We start from the raw sequence: 24,084 nt of genomic DNA, 5'->3' as shown, positions 1-24,084 counted from the left end.
TTAGCTAGTAATTGACAGGCCTAGGTTTTGTTGATATTCTGCACAGCACGCATTGATTGAATGTACTGCTATGGTTTTCAATTTAACTATTATATTTATAAACCATTATAGTAAAAATAGCATTACACTCCAACAGTAGGTGAAACCTATAGAAGCCTAGGTTATGAATTTGGTTCCAAAATTCTGTTTGTCAGTACGTTCATGTTCAAGATTACTCAAGAATGAAGAAAAGGATTGTTAAAGAGAATGATAATAGTAAAGGGCTGTGAGATATCAATAGAATCGTTATGTGGCAAGATAACAAATATTGATAAAGTTAACAAAAAAAAAAAAAAATCACATTCATGAGCAATTATCGAAAATAGATCGAAAGTTACGAACATTTCTGAAAGTGTTACGGAAACAGCCGAATGGGGCTTTGACGTCACAGCCAGGAAACAAAAGTTCGAGGCAGGTGCCATCGTTGTTTATCGATGAGAGAGTCGCGTTCGTGTTTTATCAAAAAATCGCTAAAATGGTTCAAACCTGTCATGCTATGTGGTGCACAAATAGCCATTTGTCGCAATGTAGTACGCATGAGTTCCCGAACGCGAGAAAAAGAGCTGGACTACGCAGACAATGAGTAAAGTTTGTCCATGCAAAGAGGGCTAATTTTGCAGACCCAGCCTCTGGCACAGTTTTCTGTCGTGCACATTTTACACCTGAAAAGCCATTCAGTACTAAGCACTGTTTCCTAGTTGTGACGTCACGCACACAATATGCTAGATTTCCGAGATCTCGGGCGCCGGTCGTTTTAGCTTGACAATCGATCCAAATTTCTATAATTTTCTTGGTGTTGCGATGTGTGTAATTACACGAAGTGGCATGATATGAATCCAAAAGTCATGCGTTTATGGATAAATGATGGAATATTAGCCCGTGTTTTCATACTCTTTAACAATTTGTAGGATATGCTTTTAATATGAAACAGAAGAGGTGATTAAATTTTGGGGTCAAAGTGAAAGGTCACAGGGCAAAATTTTTGTTTCTCCGTATGTTTGTGTTCAAGATCACTGAAGAACGAAGAAATGGATATTATCAAACTCGCAATATATGTTTGTAAAATGAAACGGAAGAGGTGAATAAATGTTACTATAATGAGATCAAAGGTCACTGAACTCAGAAAAGGAGTTTCACAAAGACAAATACGGGGATTATTATTAAATTTGTAGGATATGTTTGTAATATGAAAAAAGAGATGAGTACATTTTGGGGTAATGATGTCCAGAGTCAAAGAGAAGGTTTTACATTATGGTCAATTGTTAATTTTTCTTTAAACAATTGTACATTTACCCTCTGCACCAGAAGACATAAACCCACACTAAACTAATCGGCAGTAAAATTATTAGGCTTTATGTATATGTTTGAAAGTATTATACGGGTTAATTTTACTTAAACGTACTTTTGTGTTTTCAGAATTCTACTGTGTCTGAGCAAAATGCAAGTAATGCTCTCTGCTCAACCCAGCTCAGTAAAGGTGATGACTGTGTGAGCTATAAGCTGTTGTTGTGTGATATAGAGTTGTTAAGCTGTTTCACTGTCATGTTTATCATTTGACCTGCCATCTCATTTCATTCTTCTTAGAACACTTGATGATTATAAGAGCCTCTGAGTTGTTGAAGGTCTCCAATGCCTCTGCATCCACAGAATTTGGGAGGAAACATAAGCTGAAAGACTGGAACATTTTTGGAAAAAACTTCAGAGAAACAGCAGCAACCTATGTCAGTGACAAAGCTTTTATTTATTTATTTATTTTTAAAAAGGCCTCCGCTTTAAACCCCAAAATGACATTGAGTATGAAGTTTTATCCGTTGCATTCTACTCAAAAATTTCCAAAGTACCTTTTCGCAGTAAATGACTAGTGGATGAGACATTGGTTGGCTCAGATGTATAGATATTTATGGATACTAATAAGTTTCATGTTAAAGCATGTTTGCTCAAAACGGTACAAAGAAATGTAAACCAGGTATATTCCTTCAAAAGTGGAATACAAGTTCAAACTCCTAAGAGTGAAAGCCTCATCAGGCTTGTTTTTTGGGCTTTGAGTTGCTGTATTTTAGAAATTATATATTCTCATAAGAACTTAAGGAAGGAGAAATCATCACAGAGTCAAACTGTCTTCACTGTAAAACCTTTGGCTTGTATACAACCATTTTTAGTAACATTTTAACAGCTTAAAGGGTTATTCAAGTGCAACGATAATGTAACAACTTTTTTATAAAAAATTTGTCTCTACTGAGGTTTTGTTTTTGTTTAGTAAATTCCGACAGCCATGCATTCAGTCCCGAGTTACCGACCAAATATTAGCCTTTAAAAAGAAATACAATACCGTGAAGATTTACAATTTCAATAGCCTTTTAAGCAGCCGCTGATTTTCCAGTTATTTCTCTTACTCGAGATTAGTTGTGAACTCAACATCACAGTGTGATAACTTTCTGTTCAAAAGGAAAAGACACATTCAAGAGAAATAACCAATAGCTGAAAATGTACTTCTTATTTAGATCACAAAGATTTACATGGTTCAATGAAAAAAATTTTTTAACATTCTTTTTGATGTTTTTCAGTCACAGAAGTTAAATTTGTCATACATCTTAAACCACAATGTCAAACTCAACCTTTGTGACGGTAATGTATGAGGACACTGTACCCTCTGAAACAAAGCAAAAAAGACGTATACATACAAAACAAAATACACACAAACAGTATCTCAACAATCATAAAAAAATATTCTGATATGGTGATGCCTCCTGTAGATCAGCTGTGCCAAGTAACACCACGGATCTTCCCAACAATCACCGTACAACAATATATACAGGGGTTGGACAAAATAATTGAAACACTTTGAAAAATCAACAAATACCAATTTAATATGGTGTGGATCCGCCGTTTGCGACAATGGCGTACCGCAGGCAACACGTCACTTTTGCTTATTAATATTCATGACGTTAGCAATTGTTGTTAGGCGAGTCAACCTCCCGTTTGTCCCTAATGGTAAATGCGTGAAAATAGTGTACAAACAAGATGTTTACTGAGCTAAACCTACCAATTCTGTCCGAAAATGATGTCCCTGGTGCCAAAGCCACTGGTAAAGATCATACAAAACATACAAATGTTCAGTTAAGGAGATGGCATAAGTGTCGTGGGCTGAAAAAGATGGGAAAAAGAGCCGACCTGATCCAGAGGTAGCGTTTTTATCGACACCTTTTTCTTGTGTAGATTGCCTTACGCCACTGACAATGGCATTGTCCTGTTTCAACAATCTATCCTTTACCACCATATGCCCTGTCTTTCTTATATATTATATACTCTGGTTGTCTTACGTCTCTGACCGTTGTTTGGGGCAATTTACATTTCTATTTTTGTATAGCGATCGCAAATGCTACTCAGTGACAGCCAACGAACACTTTTAATTTTTTTTCATTAACAAATCTTAATTCTGTAATTTATTCACACTTCTCCCTTACTAAAGTTTTTTTTTTTTTTTTTTTTTACAACAGAAAAGGTAACAGTGGCAGTCAGATACCATTTTAATTATTTTTTTTCAGGTCATTCATTGTCAGACAGAAGCAGCACGGCAAAACGCCACGCTAAAAAAAAAGTATAAATATCAACTTGCTTACCTCTTCATCCTCTGTTGGACCATATCCCCCAACAAAATGTTTACTGCATATGATATTTGAATGGCTTCACCTTGCTGGCGTTAAACTGGTCTTTTGGACGTCCGCGCAAGTTCATCCATTCTTCACATTTTTCCTCCAAGTTTTTGGTTTCGGGAAATGTATGAAGAAAACATCGTTCATATGTCATAATGGCTAGAGTCATTTCTATAAGTTCCATAGCAGCGGTGTTTGATTGGCATGTTCTTTTTTGAAAGAGTACCAGAGAAAACAAGCAGAAATAACATGGATCGCGTTACGATGGTCTAAAAATAGCATTCCTGCGGTACGCTTTTACAGCCTCAATTCTCCGAGATATTGATTCATACAACTTGTGAATTGTTTGCAAAGGGATTTTAAGCCATTCTTCAGTTATAACACCCTCTAACGCTTTTTGAGACAATGGCGGTGGAAATCGACGTCTTACCGTAATTGAAACTATAAAACTGACCATAAATGCTCAATAATGTTGAGGTCTGGCGATTGTGCCAGCCATATGAGATGCTCAACTTCATTAGAATGTTCCTCATGCCATTCTTTAACAATTATGTTCAATGATTATGATGCCAAAATGTTAGGTGTTTCCAATTTTTTGTCCAACCCATGTACATATGAACTCATGAACTTTTGGGTCCAGTGGGAGGAGCATCCATATAACGTATGTACCGTAAGAGCTGATACATGAATGATTTTTACCATCCAAAGCTAGCCAGACAACTACAATGCCTGTCACATCTACTATGTGATGACGTAATAAAATTTACATTATTGACTTTAGTGGTCAGTTGAGCTACAGATAAGAATCGCCTACATCTGGCCAAAACATTCCAAACAACTTAAGATGTAAAATACACAATGAATTATTTGGGTTAAGATGTTGAATAATCTGTTAATTGACTGATTTTTCTATGTTGTCCTCTGATACATCCTGTTTTTAGACAACCAAAATCCAATGCAAAAAAAAAAACAAAAAAAAACTTGCGACCATGATTGTCTCTCCTTTCTCACATTCTGACTTTATCATCTGCCCATCACTTGCCAATTATTGTTTTCCTTTCATGCTTCCGTAACAAATCCTGTAATAAAAGTGAAAACACTTTTATTTAATTTCAAACGATTTCACACACTCCCATTCACTCTTCTGTTAGCATCCCTGCCCACCATCACTTTAGTTTATAAGAACCAGGTGCACATTAATCAGGGAGATATAGTACAACATAATTGAAGTGTGAGGAACAAAATGGTCCAGTAATGTAATAAGACTAATACTGGGAACTTCACATGAGCTTAGTCTGGGCCTGGAGTATCTCTTCGAGGTAGATACTTATGCTGTTTATTGTCTGAGATGTCTGTGTCCATCAGTTAGAGTTTCTGAAGTGGCCTTTTTTATTTTCCCAGGAACTACTGTATTACACAACGGTTGGATTCACAGTTCGCTTTCTTTTTGTGTGTCTGTCTGTATGTAGAAAGGCAAGGCGTCATTGTCTGTCCCTACTTGTCCAGTCTCCAGCGCTTCCAGCACATGGCCGACTCCTTCTGGGTATGTCTATAATATACACCGGATTCCAAAAAAGTCAGGACAAATTGTGAACAATTTCTGAATGCAATTAACTGTAAGTGCCATAGTTCAATATTTTATTCAAAATATAGCAAGTGATCAAACTTTTAAACTGCGAAAATACATCATTTTAAAGGAAAAATATGTTGATTTAAATTTTATGGCCTGAACAAATTCAAAAAAAGATGGGACAGGTAGCTTTAAGAGGCCGGAAAAGTCCCTTTCACATATAATATTTTCCATCATTCATCATCATGGCTGCGATCATGGCTTTTTATTATGTATGTATTTTTATTTGGAGAATGTAGTCAGATATATGTAGCTAATGTAAGTAGCTTTGCCATCCTGAGACTATTCTGACCAGAGGACACCATGTGGGGACGGTGACACCCAGTAACAGGAGGACAAGAGGAGGGGGAATAGGTCAACTTGAACGGTGGCACGGAAAGTTAAGTGTGCAAACACTGTTAGTTATAGAGAAATCCAGTATCAGGAAAAATCTGTAATAATGAATGAATCACATCCTACTTTTCAGATATGTGATCTCCAATCCTGGCACCAACTATTTTATTTACTTGAATGTCTCTGGTTGCACCTAGTCATTCAAATTTGCACTGGCATTTCATTGCATTCAGTGTATATCCAATTTTGTATTGTGCCCCAACTTTTAAGAAACCAGTTTGTATATTCATATACCGCCAGTACACTGACATGATATGACAAGTTCATTGCTAATCCATAAAAAATAAAAACTTGTCTTGACGTTTGTCTTGAAACACAAATATATTGATAGTGTTTCACTGTTTGTTCAATTCCTAGTTCTGAGTACTGTACATCTGTTTATTCCAATCAACACACTTTACTTAGAGATGGATTTGATACAGATATTGTAAATATTATGCATACATGGTCATGTAGTTTGCTTGTATATGATATATATTGTATATACTTGGGGTCGAGAAGGTATGGCTCGCAAGCCATATTTGGCTCTTTTGATGACTACAAATGGCTCTCAGACTGCACTTGATATCTGTGAAACCAGCTGGCTCGCCTGACAAGAACGAGCTGTGACGAGCTGGTCGTGCATTCATACATTGATTTAGGACACGTCACACGTATGTCACAATAATATGCTTCAATTTGGCACCTGTAGGTTGTCCGCCCAATGCGGATTGTAGTAAGACGGACCTTATAACTCACCTTCTGAGACTTGAAGCTGATGGTGAGAGGGCACATTATTATATACTATGCAGTGTGTGTTTGCATATGTATACGTATCTACTGTATTTCATCATGAATGGCAGCTGGTAAGTTAACGTTTGCTATGTTGGTTGTACTCTGAGAGCCAAGTATTCTTTGAGGCGGTACTTGCCTTAAAAAGCTGGCCTAATTTATTTATCATATACGTTAGTACTTGCAACTTGCAGTTTATTGCATGTATTTTAGTTATAATACTTTCTTAGCTGTCGTTTAAACAGACATTAACAATAGCCTAACCCCCGAAACACACTGAGTCTGCCGCGCTACGCTCAGCTCAGTTCCGAATGACGCAACAAATACGATGCAGATCACCTGCGATGCCCAATACCCACAGCATACAATTCTCATGCGGTCCGTACACCCGCGGACTCTAGACGCCCATGCGCAAAACGGAGGAGACTACCTGATCAGATCAACAGAAAGTGTATTACTGTGACACTATTTTCAGGGGGAAAAAACACGCCAAAAATGCACAAAGGCCAATAGTACAGTTTAGCTACAGTTAAAGTTCAACACACACAAAGCACACAATAACCCGCGGATGCAACCCCCCGCCCTTACAAATCTACAACCGCACGCGCGCTAGACGTAAGATAGGGGCTAAAGAAATCCATCCCGACCCAGCCCGAGCCCAATCAATTAATTTGATTTGCAGGCCTGAGCCAGAAAACCCCCCGAAATTTTATATTTTATTTGTAGGCCGGAGCACGAAATCCCCCCCGAAATTTTATGTTTTATCTGTGAGGACTCAGGAGAAGGAGGAACTGCGGGGATGCGATGCGTCAGTCAGACCTGGACAGCATGGTTTGGAAAAAAAAAATAAAGCCTGTCTTTTGTTAAGAATTCTCCCAGTTAAACAAGACTGCATATGCATATCCAATAAACATTTATATCTTTTATATTTGTGTGTCTTTTCTATCAGCTGGTTAGTTCATGTTTCATTTCCTTGGCAATTAAATGCAGCAGCCCATTTGACGTTTATTTTAATTTCTTCGAGTTGGCAGAAAAAAAATGCAAGTTTTTTAAAAAAATGTTTAAATAGTCTGCATGTTTTTATAATCATTATAAATGCATTTACACAATGAAATAACGCAGGAAAAGTTATTTTAGTTAGTTTAGTTTATATTGGTTATTTTTAAGTTAAATATATTTCTGTGTGGGATTTTGTGCTCTCATGGACGCGCCTCTCTGACATGTGCGAATCCTCTTCCCAATTCCCATCCAGCGCCTTCTCTGTTTCATCGAAATTATTTATTTCATAACAAGTATTCCTTAGTTTAACATCCATACATCGTTTTAGTTTATATATAAGTTTAACATCCATACATCGTTTTAGTTTATATACCATAATTTTCGCACTATAAGGCGCACCTGACTATAAGCCACCACCCACCAAATTTGACACGAAAACGATATTCGTTCATAGATAGGCCGCACTGGACTATAAGCCGCAGCTGTCCTCACTGTATTATGGGATATTTACATCAAAAGATATTAACCGGTAACACTTTATTTGACAGCAGCATCATACCACTGTCATAAGACCAAATGAACCACGATGAAGCTTTGAACCAATTGGCTGCAAAGTGTCAATGCTTCAAGAAGCTTCATTTGGCCATCACCGCTCCGTTGCAGGATACTGTCAAACCCTGCTGTCACCACTATTGTCATTCAACATGCCTCTTAGCATGCATTGCAGCACTACATATGTAAATAACAATCAAAATTCATGTTCTGTGCCAATTATTTCTTTGGTTACTGTTCCAGTTGTTTCATTCGTTGCTAGTTATGGTATTTGGTAACACTTTATTTGACAGTGGCGCCATAATACTGTCATTACACAATCATAATTATGACTTGACACTGTCATGAGCATTAATGAATGCTTATAACAGATGTCATTTAGTGTTATCCTGCAAATTATCTCACTTTTGAATAGATGTAAAAGATCCGAGCTGGACATAAATGGAGTTAGTGACATAATTTGCTGGATGAGACTTAATGACATCTGTCATAGGCATTCAGTAATGCCCATGATTGTGTCATGTCATAATTATGACTGTCTTATAACGCTGCTGTCAAATAAAGTGTTACCTAATAACCAAAATAAATCAACAAATAAGCCGCACTGGACTATAAGCCGCTGGATTCAAAATGAAGGAAAAAAGTAGCGGCTTATAGTCCGAAAATTACGGTATATATACAGTATATATAGATATAGTTATTACAAAAAAGTTAGCGAGAGAGAAGCCCGGCACGACCCGAACGTAATAATTGACATTTTAGGCCCGACCCTGCCCAAAATTTGGGTCGGCTCAGGTTCGGGCTTAGATCTTTCCTCTAACGCGCGCACAAACACAAACATAGTGTAGCACTTGCAAGAATTGCCAGCAGATATTAGTTTCAGTAAATCAGCACAGAAGTCTAGCTCACGTTTTTGGGTGTGAATTTGAAGAAAATACGGTTAAAATGCATAATACTTTTATTAACATTATTCACTTTGAAAGACGGATATTTCTGCTATTCTATTTCCTGTTTGGTGCGTGCTAAACAGCAGGGCTTGATCCAGCTGCAGGTTGACGGACCAGAAAATAGACCTCGTACGTATTTTAGTTTTGACGGATCGGTGATGCTGACTGAGGCGCATCCGGATCGGAGCTGAGCGGATCATGTGGACCACCTCGTATTGACTACAATACAAACATATTTGTTGCGTCATTCGGAACGGAGCTGAGCGTAGCGCAAAAGACTGTGTGTTTCGGCCTAAAGACACATGTCGCTTCTGTCAATTAATGTGACTAAACATCATGGCTTGAAATCAATTTCTACAGCTGTAACTCATTTGTGCCATGGTTTGTTTGCTTGTTTTCCTCTCTTCATAGAACCTCTGTGCCTGATGTAGCTTCAAAATCTGATATTGAGTTTAAACCGCAGTGCTCCCAGGAAGAAGAACAGTCATCTATCAGAGCCCAGATATCAAAAATTGAACAGTTTTTACAAACAGAAAGGCTCCACTTTTTCAAGCGAAGACGTACAGAGAACTGAACCAACATGTTGTTAGTGCAGGTTTCAATGTTTTGAATTCACTCTGGTTTGAGCACTGGAAAGTTACTTGTTGAAATATAAATCAATATTAATTCAATGCAATTCTCGATCATAGTGTTTCAATTTTACGGTTACTAGTTTAGAGTATTGCTTGCATGTCAAATGTTTTTTCCTGCTCCACATTTATTTATGGTGTAGCTGGAATGGGAACGAAGTATCAAATATTTGTTAGAATATTCCCTGTACTTTAGCCATTCAAACAACACGATTTAGGATTTATTTTATTTTATTTTATTTATTTAGTTTATTATTTATTTAGTTATTTAGTTTGTTTACTATACTTGATCCTTTTTGTAATATTTGTGTGTATGTATACATGTATGTCTTTATATGAACATGCGTATTTTGGTATTAGTCTCTATTGAAACTTGCCATTAGTTTTACACACCTTGCTCTGATTAATAAACAGCAAAGGCCACATTGTCTGTTGTAATGGTGTTAATAGCTAATTAGCATTAAGTCTTAAATGTCTAATGGGGTTAGCCTAGAAGCACTCTCAAGCGACACATCTTTGGTCAACACCTTGCTCTTTGTTGCTGCAATTACAATTAGGACATGGCTGATCAGGAGTAAAAATCAACAACCTATTAACATAGATTTAGAGACAACAATTAACTCAGCCATGCTCATTATGATTAACAAACATCAATTAGCACACATTAAGTCAAATTAAAACATGTTAATTAGCTTCTTGTTAACTTTATATTCCCTTTGAGTCTAACATTTGGCCCCAGGTTAGCATGAATCATCTCACCACAGATTGTTGGCCACTAATTGTAGACAAATTGCTCTCTAAATACTAAAGTGAGGAACTGGGAAGGCCTGCTTAAGCGGGTAACTCGTATTTAAATGCAGAGATTGAAGTATTTGGGTAACTATTTAGATGATAAAGAATTAACACATGTACACACAAAATCTTGGCATACCACCCAGCCATTTTATTATGTTTATTCTAAATGGTTTTCACTTACGTTTTCTTAGTCATTTTAGCAACTTATTTATCGTTTGAGATCGGCATGTTTGCAACCAGAGGAGTTCGTTTACCCTACATGTGTACAGTGTACATATACTTTAGTTTCTCACTAGTGGAACTACGTATATTTTGGGAAGTTTCTGGCTGCCAATGGATCTGCTACCAGATCCAAGTTACCCCTGTCGAGACTCATTCTGCTAACTCATTAAAATTAATGATGCATATTTTGATGGTTAGCACAATGTCTCCCCATGGTCCATCTTCCTGCACTTACTGCTAATGAATACATCTGAGTGTTAATGCTCTCATAAAGACATCTGGTGCATTTGACTGGCTTTGTCCACCACTGCTGACCCGTATCCTTATTTGGAGCTCGTGAGTGGGTGGGTCTAAACTGGGGGAGGTGTGGAATGTTGAGGAGTTAATATTTTCACATCTACAGTTTGCTCTCACGTCTAATTTCTTTGTATTCCTTTGTCACACACACACACACACAATGGATCATGATGTGATGCTTTGAAACAGTCAATTACCCTCTCGCTAGGGAGGATACCTGCAGTTAATTACTGCTCAGTGTTTTATATGAAGAGTAAATAAGGAGACCACTGACATTCACATTCCATCAATGTGTCCCCCAGCTTGCACTTGGCTTTGTGTGAATTTTTGTTTACGTGAGTAGTGGTACATGATCTTATTTTGTGATTCAATACTTTAGAGGTGGACCATAGGAAAAGGCTTCAAATCCTTCTCTTCATTGCCTCTCATTTGGTGACAGCCATGTGATGCAGCTGCTCTGGTCATGGTGATCAAGAACAGGAACGGGAATCCTCTCACTAATATATGCCATTTTAATTTTTCAAAATCCCCAATTTCCATGGCACGCACCATACAATGCCACAAATTGTTTTGTATTTTTGTATTGTGTATATTGCACGTAAAACAAACACAGCTCTTTTTTTCCAAAGTGCTTTATAAACACAACAGAAGGTTGAGTGTAAGGTTGGGCATCATTTTAAATTGAACGGTTCCCATTCCACGTTTCAATTTCGGTTCCGAACGATTCTCGATTCAGATTCTTTTAAGAGGCAGCGCAGGGTCAAAAAACAAAAAAAACAAAAAAGAGGCAGGGTAAAAAATATTGCATAGTGTATATTAATGTCTTAATTTCTCTATGGTTTTTTTTTTTGAGTATATGATTTTCTCGCAGGGCTATTTTTAACTAATATATATAAATATAATATAAATTCTTCTATTGCTTATAATTTGATGTAGATAAGACAAAATAATAAGGTTTCCGTATTTGTAAAACCGGTTCTGTTGTGTTTACAAACATATGCGATGTTTATGTTGTGACAATACCAGTTAGGCCAGTGAGTGGCGCTGTACGAGTGTGTACGTAAAATGCATAAAAGAAGAGAGAGTCTGGTAATGATGCTGTGTGATGTCTGCATGTGCTCACAGCTAGGAGTTCATTAAAATAGTAATCGAATGCGTCATATGGCTACTTATTTCTAAACAAGCAATACAACAAATTCTAAAACAAAAGATGCTTTTAATACTGTTGATTTTAAAGGAGGTGGCAACACGCTATGTAAAGTACGTAGCTGCTTATATAGCTACATTAGCCCGATGTAATAATACTACTTATTGTCATACTATTCCATCCATTCATCCATCATCTACCGCTTAATCCGGGGTCGGGTCGCAGGGGCAGCAGGAGACAGACGTAATTTATTGTTTTACTTACCTGGTTCTGACTGGTTGGAGGACTGGCGCAGCGGGTCAAATAAATACGCAGCACTCAGCTATGCACTTGGCACTTGCCACCTTTGCATGATATAGTTGTGTTGCAAATGTTGCACTGGGCTGACTGGTCTTTTTTTTTTTTTTTTTTTTTTGCAAAGTTGAGCCAAACCTTTGAGTGCCGCCACACCGTGTCCATGGTTGTAATCAAGTTGCAATGCACAAACACACATCTCATGTGGCTTCTTCTTCTAGAACCGGATCCCATCGATACTCGATGCCCAACACTAGTTAAGTGTCTTGAAATTACTACACACAAGGACTTGAATGCACTGTGAAGCTGTAATTGGCACATTAAAATAAATAGAGATCCTTTGATCTCAAGCTGAATTCTGAATACCAATCATAAAGGTAATACATCATTTTTAGTAATTTTACGTTGTTCCAGCAGACAGTGATTATACATTGAGTTCAATGTTCTTATCATTGTCTGCTTGCCTGGCACCTGGAAATTACAATTAGCACAATACCCGAAACATTGGAGGTGCAGCATGCATAGAGTCCAGTAACTTTGCATTAATACAGCGGTACCTCTACTTACAAACTTCATTGGTTCTGGAAGTAGTTTTGTAACTTGACAATTCTGTAAATAGAGACACCATTTTCATGTAAATGTCCTAATCTGTTCCAAGCTCCGCAAAATTCAGACATGAATATTTTATTATGCATAAAAATGTATAAACACATGTAGCAAATACATGTTGCAATTAGGTTATTGCACAATTAACTTAAAATCAGAGTTGTGCATAATGTAAAAAAAAACAAGACTAGAGTGAAGGATAAAAACGAAGAGGACGCTGGGATACTCACATACAGTAGAGGTCCCTCTTAGCCATTTGGATGCCAAGAACGCTAGGTAATAGCCAATGGCAGAGCAGCTATAAGTATGTTACATTTAGCAAACTCTGGGAGCTGCGGGTACCAGCCATACTGTGTTTTTGCCTTTTGTATCCTGAAATTTTGTTCGTGACAAGGCAATATTTTACCGTTGAGGTGTGTCTTAACCTGAAAATTATGTATCTAGAGACATTCGTAAGTAGCGGTACCACTGTGTCATTTCTAACTCCCTAACGTCATACCATTACTTGACCTGTCCCCTAACTCAGTTGAACCCCTTTTCATTGTCTCACCCCTGAACAGGTATTTGGTCCTTCAAAATACACTGAAATAGTGCTGGACATATAAACATTCTCCTCTCATACAGATGCCTGTCCAGAAAGAGAGCAGTTAAACTTCAGCTCTGATTTACTGGTCTATTTTATTGAAATTCTGTACATAAGAAGGGAGTGAAGCAGTATATTTGTCAATCCACCGGTTAAATGCGTCTCAGCACTAAACATTGTTGAATATCCTGGGGTTATAGGGCCGTGTTTTGTCATATTATAGCTCTTGCCACAAAACGCATCACTATAAATCAAATGTGGAAGTCGTATTATACGGAGCGGTACACGAAGTGCAATCCTGGCACTCTGAGTCTACTCAAGAGTTGAAGAAGTCCAGCTGCTTCATTGTCCTTGTAAAATACTTGAATTAGAGGAGAACAGTTAGGGGAGTGTTGATTCTTGTTATATCTATTGTCCCATCTAGTTTTTTTAATAACCTATGACACTGTTATTTCATCAAACATTTGAAGTAATGTGTTTAATTGTACGATAAGATGTGAATTAGCTGTTGAAACAATGCACCCAACTGGTTTTCACACATTGCCTATCATTACTTTGAATCTCTTACATCTAATTTTTTTCTGAACACCAGAACAGCGTTATGAATTTTTATTTATTCATTTAATAATTTTCTTTTTTATCATCGGTGCCCTTTTCTTCAAAAAGTACTCAACATGCCTGAAAGCAGAGTTGCATAGTCTTGCTGAGAGTTAGGAGTCAATCGTTTAAATGCCATGCATTTATACACTCGTACGCTTAAACTCCTATCTTCTTTCACCTTCATGGAGAGAGCACAGCAAGACAATAATCGTCTAAATTACTCCCTTCCTGTCAAAGGTCAGCAAAGAGGAACATTTGCATCGTGTCATTTAGAGGATGCCGAATAAATTGAGTCAGCTTTCCCTATTCAAGCTATTTTCACTTATTTATGATTTGTCAACATCTTAATGTTGTGGTTTTGTCTGTTTTGAACAATGAATCTGAATTTAGAAAACTTAAGTAGATTTGATGTTTCATGTAACCTTGTCATTGGATGCCATGGTGGATCCTCACCCAACCTAGCCAATAGTCATAGATGGAGAAACTAGATGTAGGCGAAGTCTTACTTCAATTTATCCAAAATCTGACTGGCTTGCTGAGACAAATGAATAAAGTTTATTTGATTGTGTAATTGCAAACAAGTAGCATTATGGCCTCACTAATAAGAAAAAAATAACATCCTTATATATAATTGAAATAATAGTCATTGATTTTTAAATAATTGGCTGCATTAACTCAGTAAGTGACTAGGATACATAAAAGAGAACCAGTCACCAGTATGTCATTGCCATTAAATTATCCTCCCAGGAGGACCACCATGACAGCCAACATAGGTTTCTGATTTCCTGGGAAGGCTTTTACTTATGTGTACATGGTCCTCCCACAGATGGACACTGATACCTATATATCTACAAGAATGTGTGTGTGCACTGCGGCATGCGTGTCTGGTTGCTCAAGAAAGTAGAACCACTTGGTTACTGATGGTAGAAAGGCCTAAATTTTTAGGCCAGGGTCACCAACGCTTGCATGCACACATAAACACAGTGCGTGTCAATCCGCAAGCCTATCCTGTTGCCTGTAGTCAACAAGATAAAGAGCTCTTTCATCAGAATAGATACTCTATTAACATCTTTGTCACCGTCTCTTTGTCTCCTGATGTCGTACCATCCAAAATTTTACCTGGGGTGCAAAAATTAATTGATCATGACTGATATAGCAATTGGTTAAGCACAATCTAATCAAGATAAGCCAAACCCAAAACATCAACCAATATTGTCATTTTTTTTAGATATGCTGTTTTTTTGCTGTTGTTTTTTTTTTTTTTTTAACTAAGAATGATTTTTCAATAAATTGTCTGAAATGTTTCAGCAACAAAATTGTCAAAAACAACTGCTTTGTATTTTTTGATTGCTCTAGGAGAAATGGAACTGATTGTGTTAAATGTGTTAAAAAAGACCATTACCGTAAATTGATGGGTCTTGATTTAAATCAAATCGTGGTAGATTTTGTAAAATTGCCAAATATCATATTGCTGTCTAAAGAATCGATAGGTAATTGTATTGACATAAAATTGGTCATGTACACTCTTAAATGTTATCATTCAAATATGTTCGATTTTTCTGAGATCAGGACTTGACACATACACATGATCACTGCAGTCAAAATTGCTGACCCAAAAAACATGTCAAGTTCTATAAATGTAATTTGTTATTGCCTTTGAAATGTCAAAGGCGTGAGACCTCTGCACTGTTGCAACACATTTATGATTTGTTTCTAAAGTTGAATCATGGCTTTGAACTCAGTGATTGCGGCTACTGTGATTTGTCTATTCTTCAGTACATTACCTTTCAAATGGTAGCAACACATGGGGTTAAATAAGCAGATAAAAAATTCAAACTTGCATCAGAAAAAAAAGTTACATTTTGGTCTTTTTCAAGAGAAGATGAATCACAAAGGGGAGAGTGTAGTTAGAGTAGAAAGCCGTTTCAGCTATTAAAAAACAGTAACAGCTGTTGTTTTTTAATCAGTTTATCAATATTAGCTAAATATGTTTTCATTAATGGCGTATATGCCTTTTTTCTCCCACTTTAAAGTCATGAGATGCTCATACCAGGTCACATATATGTTGATAATATGTTTACCAAGACAAGAGGATAGAAATATCAAGCAAGCGTGCATAAATTAGTAAATTATGCAAATCTGTTTCTATGTGTTTCAGAACAGGGATGATGAGAATTAAAAATAATTTGAGAATGTCTATAGCTCTAAAGATGTAATACAATTATAGACCAATGGTTCTTAACCTGGGTTCAAGCGAACCCCATGGGTTCGGTGAGAGATTGTCAGGGGTTGGCAAGTAAGACAGGGCAAGGCCCCAATTTAATACGCTGTCTAATTCTATACAAACTGACATTTAGACCAAGTTTTGGACAGGTTTGCCCCCAATTTACATTTTTTCCTTTCGTTAAATGTTCGGCCCACATAGTGAATTACATGCTTTTATTTTACATTTTAAAACTGGAGATTTGTGAGGTTTTTTTTTTTTTTTTTTGATCGAGTGCATTACTGTACTTGGGTCTCTTTTGCGTCTGCAGTCACATATGTTTACTCGCCCCCTCCCAGTCAACGGCCGCTAATGAGGTCGCTAATGAGGTAACAAGGAAGTGACCCAAACATGCACCAAAAATGACCTGAAATCAACAAGAAATAACCTTGAAATGGCCAAAAATGTCCAGGAATTGATCCCAAAATAATGAGTGGTCGTGGCGCAGTTGGTAACTTGAGTTGTCCTGGGACCGAAGGGTGAGAGGTTCAATTACCGGCTACAACTGCCCACTGTTGAAGTGCCCTTGGGTAAGGCGCTGAAACCTAACTTGCCCCCAATGGGTTGGCAGCACCTTGCATGGCAGCAGCACCATTGGTGTGTAAATGTGTGTGTGAAAGGGTAAATGTATGCTCTTTGGGCATTACAACAATATAGATAAATGCGCTATAACTCATAGGCTTCCATTGACAACGATAGACGTCTAATTCACTTACACAGGAAAGCCTGGCTGTGAACGCTCATATTCTAGTCGCACAGACGGCGCTAGACGTTCAATCCATTTTGACATCATTTGCATAATGGATATTAAGTACCGGCAATGACAGCCATTGAGTTAAATTGATTGGTCCAAAATACACTGGTCCTTGCCTGGAACTCCAGATTCACCGCTGTTCCAGCTATAGAGTCTGGGACCCAGCTCCTTATTGGCCTCTCGAGCCCGAACGAAATCGTCCGTGCAATCAGATTTGTTTATTTGCGTGACGTGTTCTTAACGAGCAATGTCACTCTTGCGCGTCGGAAGTCGTCTCCACAAAAACACCGATGGCGAACGGGAGAGCCCAGAATATGTTCCTATCCGCGGTAAATTCAGTTTTAAATGACTAAAAACACATTGAGTCGCTAAAAACAACAGTCTGTCTCGCGCTAGCTATGTTGAATGTAGTTTTCCGTTCTCCGCTCTCCTCGTATGTTTACGTCCTCAGTTTCTTGACGCTTTGCCAACATCCCGTCCGCCTGTCGCTGATTGGTCCACTCCGCTGTCTGTTTGCTGTAGTTTCCTCCGCCCTGGGAATTTGAGCCGCTGAACAGTCGCCAGACTCTATAGCTGGAACATCGGTGAGTCTGGAGTTCCAGGCTACAGTAGTAAAGCCTACATGAACAAAACAAAATTAGTTTGACACCCTTGCTTGATTCCATTTCTTTCAGTTGACGATCGGATTGTAGCAAAAACTGGTTTGCGCAGTGGAAGGTTGACTTGCACTTGATATGAAGAAGTATACCAGACCTATGGGCAGCATGGACTCAAATTTTGATCCATTTAAATTTAAAAAAAAAAAAAAAAAAAAACATGCTGTCAAAATGTGAAGAAATTTGAACATGAATTCGCTTAGATGTTAGCTTGCTAGCTTAGATATAGCAGTATTGAATTTGAAATCTGATTCCAAAGTGTTGGATTCACCTGTGAAACTTGTGGGGTTCGGTATCTTTAGCAAGGTTAAGAACCACTGTTATAGACTATTACTTAATCCATTTTTTTCTCAAACTTGACACAAGTCTAAAAGTAAGGTTGAACTCAACTCTTATCCTGCCTAAATCCATTTTTCATTATTTCATCTCTTTTAAAACACCACCTCATACTGTGAGTTGTTATGGTTGCACCCTACATGTTACTGCATATTTAGCTTCAGGGTGGTCATGTGAACTCCACTCACATGTTGGAGAGAAACTTTTTATATAATATTCTCTCTTTCATTTGGTGTTAAATGGAATTTGGAGTCCAATTTGGAGTCCAAATCTTAATGGCCATTTCGCTTAGTGGCAATCGTAGCCTTGTGTAAGTAGAGTTCCTTTTTTTGTTTTTGTTTTTGTTTTTTTTTGTTAGCAACATTTTGAGGGTAAAAAATAAAAAATCTTACCGTAGGTGATTATCCATCCACCACAGAGACTGTTCCAATTGGCTTTGGGCAAAAGGCTCTAAAATGGTCAGTCGCCCATCATTCACAGTGCATATATACTGTAGTGACAGACAACCATTCAGACTCACTGTCACATTTCGCTAAGTAGGAATTGAACCCATGCTGTCTGCCCCAAAGTCCAGCAACTTTTTCCCCTGTGGTATAACCCCCCCAACTTTTATCTATCTTATAAAGCACCGTCCTGTATTATGCAATCATAAATTCAACATCAGACTTTTACAAATTTAAATGATGGTACAATAATTTTGAAAATTAATAATCATTTTATTACATTGTTTGTTTAGTGTGTTGTCCAAAAAATAGTCACTCAGTAACTTTTTGAAAATATGATGGATTAAGTGTTTTTACTTTCAAATAACTATGCGGAGGTAAGCAATAATGTGAGTTGATGGTAATCTGTTAGCTGCAGATTGATGATGTTCAGTCCAGCCTTTAATGACCTGTCAGACAGCAGGAAAAATGAGGTCACAGTTCATCTGATTCTGACCAGCAGAGGTCTAACCCCACCGTTGCCCACTGCCACTGTGGTCATCTCTCAGTTTCTGTGTCTCGTCTCATAATGTTTGTTTTTTTTCCATGTGCTTTTTCATGTCGGAAGTAATTCGGGCCGCTCTCCAAAAGCAACAAGTGGACCTTGAAAATAGATTATTTAGACTGCAGTACCAATGGACTTCTGATTCAAAGAAAACATAAGAATATCTTGCTTTGCTGTTCACGCTACTAAATTTGTCTGAGTATATTTAATGTCTTACATCAAAATGACTTGGCAGGGCTCGACGAATGTTTCACTTAATTTTATACAATGCCATTTCATCAGAAATATGTCAGTGAGTAAAATACATTACGCAACTATGCAGTATATCTCCCAAATTATCAACCCTTGATGAATGAACCCACACCTTGCCATCATCATTCTTTGTCAGCCCATTTGTTAAATAAGTGCTGGAATGTGTCTGGTACTTAATCATGGCAAGCAGTCAACTGGTAAAAGGACACTTATCCTATTCAACACACAACTGACCACAAAACACTGTTTTTCAAATGCATATGTACAATAAACACAAACGCACAGAGGGATGGTGGTCAAGAGATAAATATGCATAATTATGTCTTGATTGTAGAATGGTTGTAGGATGTCTGCAAATCTTTAAGGCATTAATTGTCTAATATCAGATTGCTATATCATGGTAATTTCACAGTACATTCACATCCTTTGACCCAAGTAATAAAATTACAGTTGAACTTGACACTCCATCACAATTATTGGCCTTTTATTGGCATTAATGTTTTTGAAAAGTAGGTGGACGCTGGAGTGCCCAGAAAAAATCCAAATAAGAACAAGAAGAACACGATTTAGTTTAAGATTACCATTGACTGGTTTGATATCGCTACAAAAGCAACCAACTCAGACAACATGAAATATTGTATATTCACATGCACAATTGGCCATTGCAATTTGTCTTAGGGTTGAGAATCATATTTAGTTTGCTAAATTAGTTTGGAGACACTGCTTCGTGAAGGCTCAAAATGAATTTCATTGCAATTTTGCATTTGGCAAACATACTCTACATCTACTTGAATCAGGCCCTGTGAGTAGACAAGCACAGAAACAGTAAATTACTGGCATTTCCCTATTAAAAGCCAGAGTATGACACTGGAGGACAAAACTGATTACCTATTGTACAATTCTATTGTTTAACACTTAAACCAGGGTACAATACTTAATATTGTACATAATTGAGGATTAAATTGTGAAACGTGCGGTCATTGATGCCCAGATCCGTCACAATGAGTGAGCCATAGGGAGCCATGCCTGCCTCCTTAAAGGGTTGTACCACCAGCACCACGAAGCCGTACCGCAGGTCTTAATGCACAAATCTGATGTTTTCGTGTTTTTCCGACTCATGTGAGGCATTAACTTGATGGTCTCAATGGGAAAAGTCACATAAAAGTGGACCATTTGAAATTCGATCTAGGTCACCTTCGTTTGTGGTTAAAATCAGATCTGGGCCACATTTTTCCAGAATATGGCTGCGGTCTGAACTGTCATGTACCAGCAGCAATTACGGCAGCAAAGAGCGAGAGAGACAGGGTAGCGGTAGCGATGGAGCTGTGCAATAGCGTTAGCGCCTAGCTGGAGCACTGCTTCTAAGGAAGAGGTGTGCTAGACAACAGTCATAAACATTAAAATGGGCGGTGGGATAAGCCCTAAAAATCTCGGTTTTCTCTCTGTGCCTCAAATGAGCAGTATTTGAAGATTGCTTACACGGCTGACAGTCGGGGCAAACTGTCTATATGTGTGTGTGTGAGTGTGCGCGTCATGCACGCACAGTGCGTGCATGCTATCAATCCATATAAACTTTGAATATAAGACTAAATTATTTTATGTCTATTATTTGTGTCCTCTTTTTGTAAATCAAAATATGATCAGCTTGAATGATGTTGAGCCAGCATGTGTAGTCATTTGTTTTGATGCTCCTGCGCATGCGGGTCAATTTGCTCAGGAGATCTCGGACTGCGAATTAGTGCGTATGCGTAATACTTGAACGGGCTCAATGGACAAAGGCAGTCTGAACGGGCACGCCAAAAAATCAAATGTGACAAAAAATCGGAACTGACCATTAAGACCTACCCTAAAAACAAAGAGCTGTTAATCCACCTTGTTTTAAGCAGAAAGAAAATTTTCCATAAACGTAATTTAATACACCATTTCAGCCGAAATCTTTTAAATTGTCTAACTTTGAAAATAACCCCTGAAGATTTATATTTCACATAGGAGGCTGTGATACTGTGGTTAAACATTTGCAAAAAGGTAATGACACAACACCTTTTTGTCCATTGTCCAAATCCTGCAGTTGCTGCTTTACTACTTTATTTTAAAAACAATGTTCACATTTTTTATTTTTTTGCAGCTGATCAGGAATATCAATTTTACCTTGGACGTGATGATTACGTACTGTATGAGTATGAATGGCGTATACTGTAGGGTTATTGAAAAGATAGGATTACAGTAATAATTATTATTTCATATGTCCCCCTTAAGATCAATTTCTGGTGAAGGGTCTGTTGATGTCATATCTGAGTGAGAGATGGACAGAGGCAGTTGGTCAAGTGTCAAGAGATTAAATTTGAGCACTTACTAACAATTTCCAAGCGAGATCTCACCAACGGCCAAAAAGATTGAAGCCTTTAAATAAATTTATACAGTGGTACCTCTACTTACGAAATTAATTAGTTCTTGAAGTAGTTTCATAAATTGAAAATTCCATAAGAGCTTTCCATGTAAATGCCCTAAACCATTCCAACCCCCCCAAATTCTGACATAAATATTTTGTAAAGCATAAAAACACATCAACACATGTAACAAATACATGTTACAATTAGATTAACACTCAATAAACATAAAATGAGTTGTGCATAATGTAAAAAAACAAGAAGAGAGTAAAGAATATAATACACTTAAGTTACCATTTAAAGCTGTGGGAGCACCTCATAGCCCAAGGGGTGAATGAAGAGGACACTGTGATACACACATACAGAAGAGGTGAGGTCCCTCTTAGGCGCTTGGATGCCAGGAAGATGCTAGGCAATAGCTAACTGCTGAGCAACTATAAGGATGTTACATTCAGTTAACCCTTGGAGCTGCAAGTAGCAGCCCATACTGTATTTTTGCAATTTGTATCCTGAAATTTCTTTCATAACGAAAATGAAATGAAAATTCTGTATGTAGAGACGTTCTTAGGTAGAAGTACAGCAATAATTATTCAAATATAATCCAGACAGCCACATATTGCTTGTAGCGGTAATTAGACCAACTATAGGACATTCTGGACATTTTCATATTAATCTTGCAATTTTGATTCAGGGATGTCAAAGGTTACTAAAGAATAACAATAATGGGTCGGGGTGGGCTTTTAAATAATTTAAAATTTACTAAAATTTTCATTTTTGTGGAAACGAGTGACGATGTTTTCTTCATTTTATGACACAATTTCAATTGAAGAGCTGTTAAACTTTACACTCGTACATGCTGTCTTTCCTCCGTCTGATATCTACTCTCAATTCTCTTGCCATCACAGTCACCATACTGTTAGTTACAGTTGCTGTTTGGATGACTGACTTGCTCATAACGAGTGGGTGATGAGGACAAGATGAAGACTAAAATCAGTGTTTGATCACTGAGTTCTGTGAAGCCCTTCTTCTAAGATTGTTTGGTTTATTGTGTCATTGTCATAATCATGACTATGATTCATTGTGAGGGCGGTATCTGTTTCTTTAGACAGCCGGAGGCAGGGCTGAAGCTCTCACTCATTTTGTTCTTCTTCTTGGTGAGTACACTTGCTAAAACTGCTACTCATCCGTTATTTTTGGATGGATCAGAATGAAATTTGGAAGGTATATTCTAGGGATGCATACGCATCTATCCTCGGAGCCCAATTTTAAAATTTTGGTCTCAGGGCAGATTAATTCATTGCAGATTTATTGTTGCCTTTAGGTACTGAATTTGCCAGTAGAGGGAATACATTCTCTGATATGTTAAGTGAGCAGAGTAGTGAACTTTTTTTTTTTTTTTTTTTTTTTTTTGTAAGGAGATATGTTTTGGGCACCTTGTGTTCACAAAAGACACTAAGGTTTGAACCCTGTATCAAAAGACGAACCTCCACGAATAATCTGCCTTTTTATATAATATGTAGTATTGAATGTCCCTATCGGAGATGTTGATTTTGGTTCCTTTGACTCTGTTTATACAATCTTGAACGTCAACTGTTACTACACGGATATGTTATGTTTACTAGATACTGTTTTTCATGCTGGTAGTCATGCTTGATACATTTTGTGCTTGTAAAAAAAGGGGGAAAAATTGTGTTTGTAAAAATAATTTGTGCTCAGATTATATTCTGTACACTTGCAAAATATTTGTGATCGCAGAAATATTTTTTGTGCTTGCAAAATTATTTTTGATGTGTAAAAATATTTTTTGCTCTTGCAAAAATACTTTTTTTAGTGAAAAAAAAAAAAAAAAGTTTAATTCATATCAATTACCAGCGTTCTAGACCACAAGCACTGGACTCCAATCTAGTCAGCGGTTCCCATTTGTGCTGTGCAGGGGAACACCTTTCAACCACCCACCACACAACCATCGGCTGACGTTACTGATTACTTTATTATCAAAGTAACTAAGTTACTTTAAAAGTGAGCCATCAGTTATTGTTTTTGTTTTTACCAGTTTTTCTCTCTTTGCTGCCTCAACATAAGAATGACAACAGAAAAATGTCATCGCATGTAATTGAATTTTTCACAGGGGTTTAATTAGTTGATGGAGTTGATTTCAACCACCATTGACTCGTGCTTACCCACTCCAGAGCCCTGAAACTAACAAACAACTGACAAACTGCACGGAACTTGTTGAAATCAACTCCAACTACTAATTAAACCCCAGCTAACTCGACGATTAAGCCTAATGTC

The 24,084-nt window shown here is 37.5% G+C and overlaps 1 protein-coding gene across 2 annotated transcripts in view; it reads left to right on the top strand.

Annotated features, from left to right (window-relative positions):
- The window catches only part of LOC130916875 (coiled-coil domain-containing protein 73-like), a 41,248-nt gene extending 31,210 nt beyond the window's left edge, over positions 1 to 10,038 (top strand). For both annotated transcript variants that reach the window (XM_057837937.1, XM_057837936.1), the window contains 4 exons: positions 1,456 to 1,516; positions 1,624 to 1,760; positions 5,162 to 5,235; positions 9,396 to 10,038. In XM_057837937.1, coding sequence (XP_057693920.1) covers positions 1,456 to 1,516; positions 1,624 to 1,760; positions 5,162 to 5,235; positions 9,396 to 9,558 — 435 coding nt within the window. In that variant the 3' untranslated portion in view covers positions 9,559 to 10,038. The remainder of the gene's footprint in view (positions 1 to 1,455; positions 1,517 to 1,623; positions 1,761 to 5,161; positions 5,236 to 9,395) is intronic.
- The last annotated feature ends 14,046 nt before the right edge of the window (positions 10,039 to 24,084 follow it).

This window comes from Corythoichthys intestinalis, chromosome 5 (genome assembly GCF_030265065.1).
Source record: "Corythoichthys intestinalis isolate RoL2023-P3 chromosome 5, ASM3026506v1, whole genome shotgun sequence".
Taxonomy (NCBI): Eukaryota; Metazoa; Chordata; class Actinopteri; order Syngnathiformes; family Syngnathidae; genus Corythoichthys; species Corythoichthys intestinalis.
The sequence above is the reverse complement of the archived record's forward strand: the minus strand, read 5'-3'. Positions and strand labels throughout refer to the sequence as shown.